Raw genomic sequence first — 15,189 nt, forward strand, 5'->3', positions numbered from 1 at the left:
GCGCTATCTCATGTAGAAAATCCTGGAATGAGTGAGTTTAGTTTTACGCCGCCATATTTTAGCAATATTCCAGCAACATCACGACGGGGCACACCAGAAATTGGGCTTCACACATTGTACCCATGTAGGGAATCGAACCCGGTCTTCGGCGTGACGAGCTAACGCTTAACCACTAGGCTACCCCACCGCCCGAAAAATCGTAGATAGAATAGAAGAACAGAATAGTGAATAATACTTTAATGCCTTTTCAGGAATTGGAACTTTGTAGCGGCGGCCTGAAGGAGGAGGTTGTATTCCTGAATTTATGTAGTGAGTAATGGTCAGATATGATTTTGACAGCTTGATTCACGCTTGCCGCTCATATATTGATGATGAACATTCAAATCCGACTCCAGTGATTTTACTTGCAGTGTTAAAGTTTTTGTCTTATTCTAGATTTGAGATAATATGTTATGAATCTAAAAGAATAGGAGTGGTCACTCGTTAAAGGCGTAAGTATTGAAGTCTTAGACATCTACGGATTTTGGCCTGGCTCTTTTCGGGAAACAACAATATACAGAAGGGTGCTACTTTCTCTTGGACCTGTGAAGATCCGGGTTAGAGTATTGATCTTCAGTAACCCATGCTTGCCGTAAGAGGTGACAAACAGGATCCGGTGGCTGACTCGCTGACTTTGGTTGACACATGTCATCGTTCCCTAATTGCGTAGATGGATGCTCATGATGTTGACCACTGGATTGTTTGGTCACAATTCTTTCTTTACAATTATTCGCCGTCATGTAGCAAAGAAATATTGCTGAGTGCGGCGTTAAACAACAATCAAACAAATTGTGATGGAGAAATCACTCGATACAGATGACACCATTGTGGTCGTGTTAGGGCGCTGTGTTTAACACCACTTGAACACTTTTGAACGACATCAATGCATGATGTCAGCTGATGGGTTTCAGATGGTTACCGCATCAAACATAACGGGGAACCCTGGACTCGAACCCTCGATGTTTGAAATCAGGCGCGTGTGCAAGGGACGCAACTCTGAACAGCTAATTGCGCTCAACAGCGAGGCGTTAAACAACTAACAAACACCGAAGCGAACGTAAAAGGTTACAAAACAGCCATTTTACCCCCATTGCGAAATTCTTTTGTTTGTATATTGACTACAGGAACTTACCACCGTTAATTCAAAGTGTAATCTGATTTGCATAATTAGCCAGCATGTACAGAATACACATGTTATCACGCGAATGCTTATTGGTTTTATAAATAATACTGTTATGAGGATGTGTTTTGTTAATTAAAAATGTCACATTAATTAAGTTGCTATTATGGGTCACAAAAGTTTAAAGCGCTGAGTATGATTTGAACTCACATCCTGATCTTAGTATAGTCTATGCATTTTCACCCGTTTAGTAAATTAGAGTTACCTGTCTTTGTTGATGTTTTGCCCGCTGTAAGACTGTGGATTCATTCCAGTAATTGCTATATAATTGTGTTGTGGGTAGATTTTGCTGGATTTCTCCAGAACTGTATAATGCATGGGCATATATGCGGTGGTTTTGAGATGTACGGGGTGAATACTACTTTCGGATTTACGCTTACATCGACGTTTCAAGGCCCTGGCTACATTGGTCTGACCTACCGCTCATCTACATGGAATTCAACGGCTGTCAACAATCGTCATGTGATCGTCAATCGTCATTCAGCGGCCGTACATCTGTTTGTTTACATGAAATACCAATTGGTGAGTTAATTAGAGATAAACATCATCTGTTGGCCAATTTCCGGGTGTTATTGAGCATTTGAAGCACGGAATTCATTTGGGAACCGACGGAGTAAACACAAAGTAAACCAAAAGGCCCATTATGTCTTTTTCTGTCTGCATTCATTTACATCGAGTACGGGTACAGCAGTATGAAGTTTCATCAGCTGGCCGTTTCCAGCTGGTTCCAATGGTAGCATCTGAACTGCTCATTTGTGACGTCATGTCAACTTTTATGTCACAATATGATTTAAATGACGTCACCACTGCTGACGACGCAACAATACATTTGAGTGAAGATATTTGTACGTGTCAATACGCAGTGAATAGTCTTGCACTCCGGGAATCGAATACCATTTGATCACGTTTTTCAACCGTTAACAGAAACATGAATGGTGGCAGGATTGGCGTATGCATAAAGTCCCATCAGCATTCCAGCGCTACATTCTCCTTCAGTCATAGAGACGATTATCGTCTTGTCCACGTATAACAGCATGGATCGTAGCTATGTATTGTGATTACCGCACGTCGGATTATAAAAGTGGAGCAATATGGAGTTATGATTCCATCTAATCCTTTATCGTTCGATCCTTCAACACACCCATAACAGAACCCACGCATCCGCAATAAAAAATTGACGGCGATGACAACCAGAGGGATGGGAACGGCACCGAGTATGGGTAACGGACACGAGGTAGGGATATGTCAGCGTATCATATGGACGTTGGACGTGAAGTGGATCTAGGGCATAGGACGTTTAGGGCATGGGGTATGGTGGACGTGGTAGACTTAGGAAAGTGGCAGCCATGGACGTAGGTATAGGCGACGGCGTTTAGGGTAGGTATGGCACGGGTGGACGACGTTTAGGCGATGACGAAGCGTGGCACGATGGATAGGCGTGCAGAGGGTGGAGGACGGTAGCGGGTACGTGGCGTGGTCGCCCAGGGTGGACGACGGTGGGCGGGTGGACGACGGACGACGTAGTGGAGGGCATGGGCGGCATGACGGGTGTGGACGCAGGGCACAGGGTGGACAAGTGGATGTAGTGGATGGACGGACGACGTGCATGGACACGATGGATGGTAATATGGAGGACGCACGGATGGAAGGATGGCAGCGGATCGACGGAAAGCATACATCCCGTAAGGAAAGAGCCCGACCTCTGTTCACGCCCTGTTTCGTCAACCTTCTGCAGAGAGGAAGAAGTGGAGCACCCTAAAATAAAACTCTGGTCCCGATTTATCGAAACACCCTTAAGCCCGAGTTTTGACTCAAAGTTTCAGGAAACAGGAGGAAGATGCATTTCCCCATAATGGACTGAAATCAATAAAGCAAACTCAAACACAGTACACAGTTTGAGTGCGGGTGGATACATTACTTAAAATTGTTTGGGCTTTTTATTTTAAAATGCAGTTGAGTTACAAATTCAGCTGTTTCAATTGTCAAACTCAGTTTGAAATTTGTGTAAAACACAAAGTTTCGAGAAATCGGGCCCGACAATTAAGATCAATGAACATGTCTAAGTAAGAGCCTACTCTCACGAAAAAGTCGTTTGACTGAACAAAAGAATTTCTAGACATAACAAAAATATACATTCTGACTCGCAACGATGAAAAAGGATTACTTGTTACCACAAAGCTCTCACACATGGATATTGGAGACCTTACTCTTCGCAGGAAAGTCCTGATCAACAGTTTTGTACAAAAGCTGTAATAAATGCGTGCAATCTGCTGAGTATTGTGTAAACATTTTAAGGTGACAGTAAGGCAGTGAACCCTTGGTGTCCAGAATAACGGTGCAGTTTCAAAAGTACGAGGGACAAGCCCAGATATTGGCAGCAAGGAAAGGCCAGGTTAAAAAGCTGGTTCACGTTGTAAGGTTGTGATGACAAGGCACTATTCTGAAAAACATCGAATTAAGAATAATATGTACTTTTACTAAGAGTGTGCTTGACATTGATGGGGCGAGTGGTTTGACGAAGGGACCCAAGGTTGACAGTTTTGTACCGTACTGTAATAAATGCGCGCCATCTGCTGAGCAATAATACATTTTAAAGTTGATAGTAAGTTGCTGTCCCTTTTGGTTTCCTTGAATGACTTGCAGCTTCAAGAAAGTACAATGACAAGCTGAAGTATGAGCAGCAAGGAAAGGTCAGGTTGAAAACTGTGCACATTCCAAGGTCGAGATGACAAGACGATCTTCGGAAAAGTTCCGTTGCGTATAATTTCTACGAATAGTACGTTTGCAAAGTTAACTAGGAGTGCGTCTGACCAGTGATGAAGGGTTTAATTATATGTTATCAGTCGCACTGGAAAGATCAATACCATTACGGACATTGTGTGTGAGTTTAGTTTTTACGCCGCTTTAGCAATATTCCATTAATATCAAGGCGGGAACACCAGAAATGGGCATCGCACATAGTTACCGCTGGGACTTCGATCCGGTCTTCGGCGTGAAGAGTGGACGCGTTAACCACAAGGATACCCCACCGCCCAATTACGGACAAAGCAGAATGTTTATTTCTACACTCTTTAAATAGGTAAACAGTCTAAGTACACTATACAATTGCCGGTTCGAATCCCAGGTTTGTCCCGATTGTAATCCTTGAATTGTCGTACCCGTACCCGGAATGACCTGGCCTAATTTCAACATTCTTTTCAAATTGAAGCTGACAATCCGTGTTCTACTGAACTTTTGTTAAAGTGAGTGAATTTAGTTTTATGCCGCTTCTAGCAATACTCTGAGGACAATTCAGAAATGGACTTTGACACATAGAACCCAGTTTGGGGAATCGAAATTTTGTTGATGGCATCTTCAAACTCAACTACATCCCTTCAAAACGAATATGTTAAATATATTTTATTGTAGACATTACATTTTCCACCAAATCTGAGAAGTGCTTTCTTCTGGGCTACGACTTACGATATTCATTTAATTTCTGTTATCTCGAACTTTGATAACGCGAAGTATTTACGTAGTTCTCTTCTTCAACTTCGACACAAGGGTATTTGAGTCAATGTACAGATGTGGGTTACGCGAGTGTAAAGAAGTGCTTGTACATATCTCACAAGCAGATACATGCTACACCACCAATTTTCACTCAGCTCTGGTCATACTCATCAGGAGGTTTGTGCTTAGATTCCGCTAAAAATATGTATAAAAACCATCTCAATTCTTATATTCGATTTTAGAAAAGCTCTTGCTATTAACAGATGTGGAGCAAGGAATAGTGTAGTTCAATGTCCCAGAGGTGAGTGAGTGAGTTTAGTTTTACGCCACACTCTGCAATATTCCAGTTATATGGCGGCGGTCTGTAAATAATCGAGTCTGGTACAGACAATCCAGTGATCAATAGCATGAGCATCGATCTGCACATTGGGGAACCTGATGACATGTGTCAACCAAGTCAGCGAGCCTGACCATCCGATCCCGTTAGTCGACTCTTACGACTCTTATGGCTTGCTTGAAGATCAATTCTAACCGGATCTTCACGGGTCCCCCAGAGGTCACCGTGCGTCGTCACGATATGGTTGAGATATTGCCGTGGACGTTAAATATTAACTCACTAACCCACTCACTCATTGTGCGTCAGCGTATTCAATGTGAAAACTGCTGAGATGTTTGCTGTAACTCTGTAAACATACTGAGCAGTGGAACACGCTCTGATACATATATAAAAGAAACAACGCTTAAAATTGACTCCAATAAAACATCATCTGAACGGTCTAGTAGTCAGCGACGGGTTTGGTAATACATAACCAACAACTACGATGGCGTTCAATAAGTTTTGCAACTTGGGCATTTGTGCTTTACACAAACAATGTCAACTTTGTGGCAGGTGTGACACTAGTGATAACATCAGGCTGACACGTGTCATGACTAGTACCAGACACAACAACAAGTTAGATATGATGGCTTCATTCAACTAAGGTTGGTCAATAATCATGGATTTTCTCAAACATGATCAACGCGCTGTAATAAAGTTCCTTACAATGGAGGGATACAAAACAAAGAAATCCATGACCGCATGTGTTAAGTGATGGTAGGGATGCTCCTTTGACGATTCCACAGTTAACCGTTGTCTCTACAGTTTAAAAAGGGTAGGGAGACCATAGACGATGACCCAAGGTCAGGAAGGCCCCTCACATGCCACCCAACCGGAACCCATAGCAGCTATAGAAAGAAAACATTTTGTCAGGCCAACGAATACAAGTATTCTGAGCTTTCTAAGGAATTCCAAATATCAGTTGGGACTGTTACGATCATAATTAATGAGCATCTTGGTTTGTCCAAGGTATCTGCAAGATGGGTACCTAGAAACCTCAGAGCTCAAGATCAGAGAACTGAAAGTTGTCGAGAGCTCCTGATTCTCTATACTGGGGATGACATATTTCCCCGATACTTTCACATTTAGTATGTTTGGTTGTTTGTAGATATCTTAACACTTTGTTGTATGAGTGTTTGAGTGTTAATCAAGACTTTCTGTATTGCCCAGATTTATCAAACTCGAGCCATTGAAAACTATGGTTAAATCCTGGTTTGGGGAATACTGGAATAACCTCGAACTCAAAGGTTGCCTGACCACCAGTCAGTCATCACAATAAAACAACCCTAAAACAAAACAAAACAAAAACAAGAAGGAGAAGAAGAACAACAACAACAAAACACCCCAAAACCACACCAAGGAAACTGAACGACGATGGAGTACAAAACATTTGCAATTACCAACAGTTTTATTGCCGTTACTACATTTCAGGTGAATGAAGATTCTTCTTATGTACACTTGATGTCCGCTGGCTTCAGTTTGTCGACTCCCTCGTCACACTGGCGTATGTCAAGGGGGCTCTCCTATTCTTAGGGTCACCGCAGTAGGTTCTTGAAACCCTGTGGACAGGAGAGGGAGTGACATGGAGATATATATTGTAATCAAATGTGAAAGCTACAAACGATATCGACGTATAATGAAAGTGACTAACGGGATAATGCAGAGTGAGTGAATGCTGTTTTACGCCACTGTAAGAATATCCATGTCCAACTGAACGGGGTACACCAACAAAGGTCTTTTACAAATAACGTGGACCGAAATTGTAAGTGAATGCTTTAACATTTGGCCTATGGGCACTTTGGGAGTGCTATGGACGTTTCTGATAATCAAATCTGTGACATTATCACACATCATGAAAATGCAACCAGTATTGAGAGGGTGTTGACAAGAAGGGTCAGTATCAGTCTTTAACGGACTACATATAATGACCTTTGTAACTTAACTGGGATCGTTGGAGATGTATGCGCATTATGGTCTTATGGACTACATGTAATGACCTTTGTAACTTAACTGGGATCGTTGGAGATGTATTCGCATTATGGTTTAATGGACTACATGTAATGGTCTTCTTTGTAACTTAACTGGGATCGTTGGAGATGTATTCGCATTATGGTCTTATGGACCTTCGTAATAGCAAGACTTGGCTGGTTATTTACTTACAGTTATTTACTATTGCGCCATTAAGAAGTCGGCATTGGTAAAATCTGAAAAGAGATACAAATGTAAGATAATGTTGGTATACCCTTTAATCCCAGATATTCCATTCCAGCAATTCTCTATGAACATGTTATTGCTATGAGCTTTCCATGATTGATAAATTGATAACTGACTGTTAAAGGGGAAACTGGGCTTTTATGGACAGTTATCTCCCTTTGCCTCGGCAAAGAGAGTTCTGGCGGAAGGGATACAATAATTTGAAAGTTCCTCTTACTGAATGTAACGAAGTCGTCTGCAGTTGTGACGGCCATCTTGGTTGACGTCAAGGGTCCCGTACATGTATCTGCCATACTCTTCGGAGAAGCCGTACCGACACGTAAACCAATTCACGATCTCCCATTCTTCCATGAGACAAAGGTCACCTGTAAGTTAAAATGAAAAATACACCGTTTTTCAGAAAAAATGTATGCCACAGACGTTTGGTTCTTCAGGTTTCTTTATCACCATCAAGATCACCACTGCCATCATCATTAGCATCAAACTTCATATTCATTAGATTATCAAATATACAATAAAGAAATGCTATAATAGATCTTTTACAATCTTTACAACGCAAGATACTCAATATATTCGGTGGCTAAATGAAACTTACCGTCGTAGTTGTAATTCAGGATATCTTTGCCGATGTCACCCCAACCACTCTGCCGTCACCGTTGTCGTCGTTGTTCAGCACAGCAGCACAGAATTTCCCCACCAGCCCTCAGGAGGGTTGCAGTCGTTAAGCAGGTAAAATAAGAACCTTCAAGAAGAGAGATAGTGAATGAATGAGAGAGCCACAATAGGTATCAACTTGTGTATCTTTAGTATCACTAGAAGAAATTGTAACAGTTTGTTTTGTTTGTTTGTTGTTTAAGGCCGCACTCAGCAATATTCCAGCTGTATGGCGGCGGTCTGTAAATGATCGAGTCTGACCCAGGCAATCCAGTGATCAACAGCATGAACATCGATCTGCCCAACTTGAATACGCAATGGTCCTGATCACCCGATCCCGTTAGTCTCCCATAACGACAAACATTGGTGGCTGAATTATAAACCTGGTCGTGTCTGGTGAATGTCTTGATATACCTTTGGGAAACCACAGGTCCCACAGAAGAGGATGGCGAACACGGCAAGTCGAAGGGCAAGCATTCTGAAATAGAAAACCAGACTCAAGGAAATGGCAGTCGAATTTGTCATCAGAATTTCAAAAATATCACAAGTGTCATTGCGTATGCGATAAACGACAAAGTAGTGGTTGATGACACGAACATCAGTCAAATCAGTACACACTACATCTATCAGGAGCATATTCAGCGGACAGTAAGGGAGGTAAATGTACATGTTCTACGACTGAAATCGAAAAGAGTCATTAATCAGCAGTGATAATTGATTGATTGATTGTTGTTCGGCGTCGCACTCAGCAATATTCCAGCTATATGGCGGCGGTCTGTAAATAATCGAGTCTCAACCAGATAATCCAGTGATCACCATCGTGAACATCTATATATGCTATTTGGATAGGGATGACGGTATCAGTTAAGTCAGCGAGCCTGGCAACCCGATGACGTTAATCGCCTCTCTTACAAGCATGGGTTGCAGGAAGACCAATTCCAGATCGAATCTTCACGGGTCCAGCACTGATCAATAAAGACCAAATTAAATATTGTAGTAAAACTCGGAGAGAGTACGAACCTGTCTCAGTGCTCTGATAACGACTTGAGATGTGGCCAGATATGTTTCCCACTGGTATGTTCATGTTATAGCTCCGCCCCATGAGGAGGCGGACACAGGAGTTTTGGTAGGTGAGGAGCTGCCGACGAGGGGTATCCATATTTTGTTAACTGAATTTTAGAATCGTCCCGTTTGTGGATACCTGCACGTGAATGGTACAGGTAACAATATACTCAATCAGTATTTAGTCTAGATGTACAAGGTATTGCCTGACTGTCACGTTATTAAATATTGCAAATACGTACAGGTATGTCCTGTCTAGAGCCCCACTTTCAGTGACAGACTGAGATTGCTGACTCCGCAAGCAATTTCAATTATCTATATGATCCGAGAAACAAAAGCCACCCGGCGAAGTTGTGTAGTTGAGCTGTAGAAGAGACGACAGTGAACTTCAAGGTAAGCTGTTGGCGGTAGTCTAAATGTAGGAGCACACGTCAAGTAAACATCTTATTGAATGTTATTTAACATAAAATGCCTATTAGTGTAAGCTATGAATAATTTCTTATGTTTTGCTATTAATGTTTGTTGGTTGACTTTAACTCTTTTTAGTAGAAAGCCCTGTTTATGAATGGTCTAAAGTCCCATTCTGTGCATGTCGGGGAAACATGCACAGATTCCTTACATTATCTATATCATCAACACTTTGTTTTGTTGTGAACACTGTTAATATTTGTTGTTGTGCTGTTAAAGGAACAGTCACTTGGAGTATATAACTAGGTTCGTGTAAATCTATTCACACCTATCTTCCCACAGATGATGTACAGAGCGCTGTTATGTCTGGCCCTATTCGTGGGCTCTGCATCTGCCCAGGGAAGGGGGTTCAGCAACAACAAGAATACAGAATGCGGTTCCTTCCAAATTAAACAGGCTGGCCGGTGAGAACTACATATATAGTATTTCTATCTTTAAATCTCTACCTGCGCTGACGCAGTCGCACATTCATAACTTAACAAACAATACCTTAATAAGTCCAACTACTTCAAACTTTAAGTACAACACCTTTAATAATTGCAACTACCACAACCTGTAAGTAGAACAATACCTTAATCAGAGCAACTATTGCAGCCTGTAAGTCCAACAATATCTCAACAATTACAACTACTAGAAACTGACTGACTGATTGAGTTTGGTTTTACGCCGCTTTTAGCAATATTCCAGCAACATCACGGCGGGGGACACCAGAAATGGGCTTCACACATTGTACCCATGTGGGGATTCGAACCCGGGTCTTCGGCGTGACGAGCCAATGCTTTAACCATTAGGCTACCCCACCGCCCCTCTACTAGAAACTGTTAGTACAACATTACCTTAATAAGTATAAGTACTTCAGCCTTTAAGTACAAACAATACCCTCAATACGTACAACTACTACAGCCTTTTAGTACAACTATACCGAAAGTAATATTTCTACGTCAGCGTAATGGAAAAGGAACAAGGCCATGCATCATCGTTCGTCTTTTTCACTGTGGAACAACCCTGGAATATTGGTATGGCACATAGAAACCAGTGGTGACGCCTCATTCAGCAATATTCCAGATATTACCTATATGGCGACGGTCTGTAAATGATCGAGCTACCAATCCAGTGATTGACATCATGTGCATCGAACTACGAAACTGGGATTCGCTAGCATCTGGCAACTACCAAGTCAGCGAGCTTGACCACCCAATCCCCTGGGTCGCCTCTTACGACAAGTATGGGTTACTGAGGATCAATTCGAACCCGGATCTTCACGGATTTCCGTGATAAGACCTCTGTTAAAGGTGGCGTTAAATCATATACAGTCCGGCATAGCTAAGTTAGGAAATGCATTTTCATACCTCCAACTCTTAAATGAAGATTCAGGAAAGTTTGGACCGGCAATATTTAGCATTAACTCGATTATTTATGTTGTCCTCAGTTTATGAGGGATCTGTTGTGTGTATTACAAGGCAATAATAGATGTGATGTCTGACTCTTTGACTCTGTATTCACTCAGACCCACCAACGAGTCCATGACTGATGTTGACACACGTCAAGTTCTGGATGACCTCAAAGCTCTCGACACCGACAAAGATGGCAGCCTCACTTCCGCCGAAATGGACGACCGGACATTTGGAGCCACGTTCGACAGTTCCCTCAAACGTAAGTAATAGGTTTAATATTGACACAGAAGTTATTCAGAATCACCCTGTAGAACTTGTACGACAACTATGTTTGTGGTAAGTTCTTGTCCTTCACAGCTATCAGTTTGGTCGATCGTTCCGTCTGACCCTGGAGAGGATGGTTTCACCTACATCTGGGATGTTTTATTGGGTACTTTTAACACTGGAATTGCACACTCATTTCGCATGCTCTTGTCCTGTACAGTTAACGCTTGAGTCGATCATTGCACCTTTATTCCCCATGTTCTTGTCCTGTAAGATTAACGATGGAGTCGATGGCTGCAGTTACATTTGTGATGTTTTTGGTCTTGGCACTAAACGCCATAGTTGATGGTTGCACACTCATTTATCATGTTTTTTATCCTGCACAGTTAACGCTTGAGCCGATCATTGCATCTTTATTCCCCATGTTCTTGTGCGGTAAGATTTCAACCATGGAGTCGATGGCTGCAGTTACATTTGTGATGTTTTTGGTCTTGGCACTAAACGCCATAGTTGATGGTTGCACACTCATTTCTCATGTTTTATCCTGCACAGTTAACGCTTGAGTCGATGGTTGCAACCAACATTTGGGCTCTTCTTGTGCTGTATAGTTTATAGGTCGATGGTTGCAAATACATTTATCATGTTCTTGTTTTGTGCAGAAAAAACGCTGGGGTCGACCGTTGTACCTACGTGATGATGGGGAAGAAGCGGTATGACATCGGCAGGGGTCGTCTCAGGCCGCGTCTTCGACGTTGTCGACGTCAACAAAGACCTCAAGCTCAGCGCTGCGGACAAAGGACGACGCTGCATTCAAGCTGCTCGATAAGGATGGTAGGATATACGATACCTTGCATAGATTTTCTTGTACAAGATTAAACAACCCAAAAGATTTCCAGCTTCTGCTGTTGGTAGTCATATTGTTTAAACAACATTATTGCACGATCCAGTAGCCTGATGTGCATTAGTTCTTGAAGAGACGATCTGTCTCTTAGGGGTACAAGAATTACATGATCGTTGTCATTCTTGGCTATCAGTCCCACATCCAAACTCCTGCATTTTCACAAAACAGCATCGACAATTTCTTTCTTTGACTTTCACCAAAGATTTGAATGTAGAAAATGCATAATTCATATAAGTCAAGCTATAATTATCCTTTCTAGTCATTATTTGTAATAGTTTGGAGGTGCCGTTAAAAACAAGTAAACAAACACAACGACGAGAAGTCACAACATAATGAATGATTTTTATCTGAAGGTAATGGCAAAGTGTCTGTGTGTGAAGCTTTCAAGGGCTACATGGCCGTGTTGTAAGATGCAGAAGAAAAGGCATACATGCAAGAGGTATTTATGACGTTTCAACAATATTTAACCAAGTTAGGAAACTGTAGCAATGTACTGTTGTGCAGTGACTATCCCACATTCATTGATCTCTCTAATACATAGCATGGATTTGCTCTAAAACACGCTATGGCAAAGCTTACTCAGAGCACACGGAAACTCCCGTTCTGGGCGTCGTATTAAATGAGTTAACGGAAACCAGAATAGTGGATTTTATAGAACTGACAGGATTGACGTCCATATAACGTCCTACCGCATTCTGATGCTACATTTCAGTGTGTGATACAGATGCTGATCGTCTTGTTTTTCGATAGGTATCGAGTTTGCTACCTCGCCAAAGAGTTATAAAAGTAAACTCAACACAAACGTATTAACATGTTCATTGGTCTTATAGAATACTCGAAAAGAATACGGTTGGCTATTTATTCAAAAGTACATATTAACTCCATGGTAACAATGGGGTATAAAAATTTCAATTTCCATAAGGTTTCTGTGTGATTTGCTTTCTGATAGAGATCGTAGAGTTCGGTGCAAAAAAATAAGTACCGGACGTAACTTGAACGATATAAGGGCATGGAGTCGCAGCTATGTGTTGTGGGCAATGGATGTCAGGATGTAAAGTGGAGCAATACCTCTACGATGTTTTAACTCTGGTCTTACAGCACACTCACAACAGAATCCATGGATCTGCAATAATCAGTGATGGCAGCATGACACCAGTGGGATGAGGTTTGGGGTGTAGGGAGATGTAGGGTGTAGGGTGTAGGATTGTAGCGTGTAGGGTGTAGGGTGTAGGGTGTTGGGGTTGAGGATGTGGGCTACAGTGCAATAATCAGTGATGGCGATGACACCAGTGGGATGGGGTTTGGGGTGTAGGGTGTAGCCTGTAGGTGTAGGGTGTTGGGGTTGAGGATGTGGGCTACAGTGAAATAATCAGTGATGGCGATGACACCAGTGGGATGGGGTTTGGGGTGTAGGGTGTAGGATGTAGGGTGCAGAGTGGCGGGTGTCGGGTGGTGGATGGTGGGGTTGAGGATGTGGGCTACAGTGCAATAATCCAGTGATAGCGATGACACCAGTGGGATGGGGTTTGGGGTGTAGGGTGTTGGGTGTTGGGGTTGAGGATGTGGGCTACAGTGCAATAATCCAGTGATGGCGATGACACCAGTGGGATGGGGTTTGTGGTGTAGGGTGTAGGATGTAGCGTGTAGGGTGTTGGGTGTTGGGGTGTTGGGGTTACAGTGCGTCGACGTGGCAAAAGAAAGATTTGTCATCTGACAAAACGAACTATTCAGGCACACTGCTCTGTTTCTCATGCTTTGAAGGGTTTGTCTCACCACAGGACAGTTGTTACCCAAAAGGTTTTGTGACAAAGTTTTGCATCTCCTTGTAAAATGTTTGGGCAATGTGTGTTGAAAGACTTTCTCCTAGAGGTAGTTTCGCCTTTGAATATATTTGGGACTAAAACATCTATTTTTATCATTTGCATGTTAGATGTGTCAGTATAAATCCATTATGCAGATTGTATTCTGTACACTCGGAGATCCTCTGTATAAGTCTGTTAACAAAGAGCCAGAATTACTGGATTTTTGTAGAACTGAAAACCCAACCTTTGCCTCTTTTCTCAGGTGAAGTATACGGACATCGTCTACAAGTACAGGAAACGCTCACCCATATATTTCCTGGGTCCGACTAAAGTACCATGTTTGTCCTGGCAAGACAAGGGCAACGATCACCTGACTGCAAGGACGATAACCGTAATGCTTTGTCAATAAAAGTGGAAATACTGATCTTGTCTCTTTCATGGTTATTGGTTAAGTACACTGTCTAGGTTGGATTGCACGGACACGACCAGAGTTGATTTACATATTCGTACTAGGACCCTGTGATGGTAGGTTCGAATCCTACTTGGTTGGTTGGTTTGTTGTTTAACGCCCCACTCGGCTATATACCTGGGCCTCCTTTCACAAAGCACTAAGGTGATCGTAAATCACCGAAAGTAATCTTAGTGTAATGTTAAAGAATGGGAGTTAACTCCAGTAAAGGTTGCTTCGTGAAAGTAGCTCCTGACTGCAAGGACGATAATGCTTTGTCAATAAAGTGGTACATACTGTTTGGTAAAAGTCGAATATCATGTTGATGAGTCGAATATTCAATCGGGTGAAACGAATATCACACGGATGGACTTATATACCGTTGGATTAATTGAAAATCATGTCACACTCAACAATTACCTTCATTCTTCTACTTTGAAAGGATCAAATATTTAGCTACAAGACAATTGCCTCTTTCTGTTCCGTTAGAGCGAGTTTGTAGGTCATGACGTTATCAATACAAAATTTTTCCTCCCTTTCTCTTCTCTTCTTCTTCTTCTCCTTCTCCTTCTCCAAATCCCCTCCTCCTTCTTCTATAGAGCAACTAACCTCGGCTATTGTAACGAGGAAGAAAAGGAGCACCCCTCAAAATATGTCTCCTAGACAACTGCCCTCTTTCTAACATACCAGAACATGTTTGTAGGTCATGACGTTATCAGTACAAATTATTCCTCCCTTTCTCTTCTTATCTTCCTTCTTCTCCTTCTCTTCTCCAAATCCGGTCTCCTTCTTCTATAGAGCAACTAACCTCGGCTATTGTAACGCAGGAAGAAAGGAGCACCCCTAAAATATGTCTCCTAGGCAACTGCCTCTTTCTTAACATACCAGAACGTGTTTG

At 42.2% G+C, this 15,189-nt stretch overlaps 1 protein-coding gene and 1 long non-coding RNA gene across 2 annotated transcripts in view; both read left to right on the forward strand.

Annotated features, from left to right (window-relative positions):
* Positions 1–14,267, forward strand: part of LOC124278849 — a 39,045-nt gene extending 24,778 nt beyond the window's left edge. Inside the window, exon 6 of the mRNA XM_046714632.1 lies at positions 14,106–14,267. Within this exon, the coding sequence (XP_046570588.1) occupies positions 14,106–14,252 (147 nt within the window). The 3' untranslated portion in view covers positions 14,253–14,267. The remainder of the gene's footprint in view (positions 1–14,105) is intronic.
* Positions 9,349–11,129, forward strand: LOC124278852. Its single transcript, XR_006899198.1, has 3 exons — positions 9,349–9,407; positions 9,765–9,886; positions 10,990–11,129. It is a non-coding gene; the product is annotated as an uncharacterized LOC124278852 (long non-coding RNA).
* Positions 14,268–15,189: the final 922 nt, after the last annotated feature.

The sequence above is a fragment of the Haliotis rubra genome, unplaced genomic scaffold (assembly GCF_003918875.1).
Source record: "Haliotis rubra isolate DU_JTF1 unplaced genomic scaffold, ASM391887v1 Scf242, whole genome shotgun sequence".
NCBI lineage: Eukaryota > Metazoa > Mollusca > Gastropoda > Lepetellida > Haliotidae > Haliotis > Haliotis rubra.